The sequence below is a fragment of the Pterocles gutturalis genome, unplaced genomic scaffold, assembly GCF_000699245.1.
Source record: "Pterocles gutturalis isolate BGI_N339 unplaced genomic scaffold, ASM69924v1 scaffold50561, whole genome shotgun sequence".
NCBI lineage: Eukaryota > Metazoa > Chordata > Aves > Pterocliformes > Pteroclidae > Pterocles > Pterocles gutturalis.
The window spans coordinates 1-381 of record NW_010102396.1 but is presented as its reverse complement, the minus strand read 5'-3'; the positions used below and the strand labels follow the sequence as shown (position 1 = coordinate 381).

At 55.4% G+C, this 381-nt stretch overlaps 1 protein-coding gene across 1 annotated transcript in view; it reads right to left on the bottom strand.

The window, feature by feature from the left end:
* The window catches only part of LOC104470869 (fatty acid-binding protein, brain-like), a 3,096-nt gene extending 2,826 nt beyond the window's left edge, over positions 1-270 (bottom strand). The window contains exon 1 of the mRNA XM_010085952.1: positions 88-270. Within this exon, the coding sequence (XP_010084254.1) occupies positions 88-270 (183 nt within the window). The remainder of the gene's footprint in view (positions 1-87) is intronic.
* Between the last annotated feature and the right edge of the window lie 111 nt (positions 271-381).

Sequence of the window (381 nt, the reverse complement as noted above, 5' to 3'; positions counted from 1 at the left end):
TTTTTTTTTTTTTTTTTTTTTTGGCCACACGTCGAGGTACAGAAATGTCTTCCCCTGCCCTCCAGCTTTAAAATATCACAGCGCTACTTTCTGCTTCGCTTGTGCCCGTATACCTAAAGCATCCATAGGTGCTCCCCCCACACCCATGTAGCCCTGTATCCCCCCTTCCCTCCGAGCACTGGGACAAGGAACCGAACCCCGTAGCGCGGCGTGCGGAACGGGCGGCGATCGCTCCTGCTGCTGCTGCTGCGGATTTCGGTTCCTCGTCATTCCCGCATAAGGATTTCGGGTCGGTTTGTTTCCAGTTCCTCCGCAGGCAGCACTTGCCCTTATTTCACACGCTTTCCCTAAGCCGGGGGCATTTCCCGGAGCCTCTCCCCA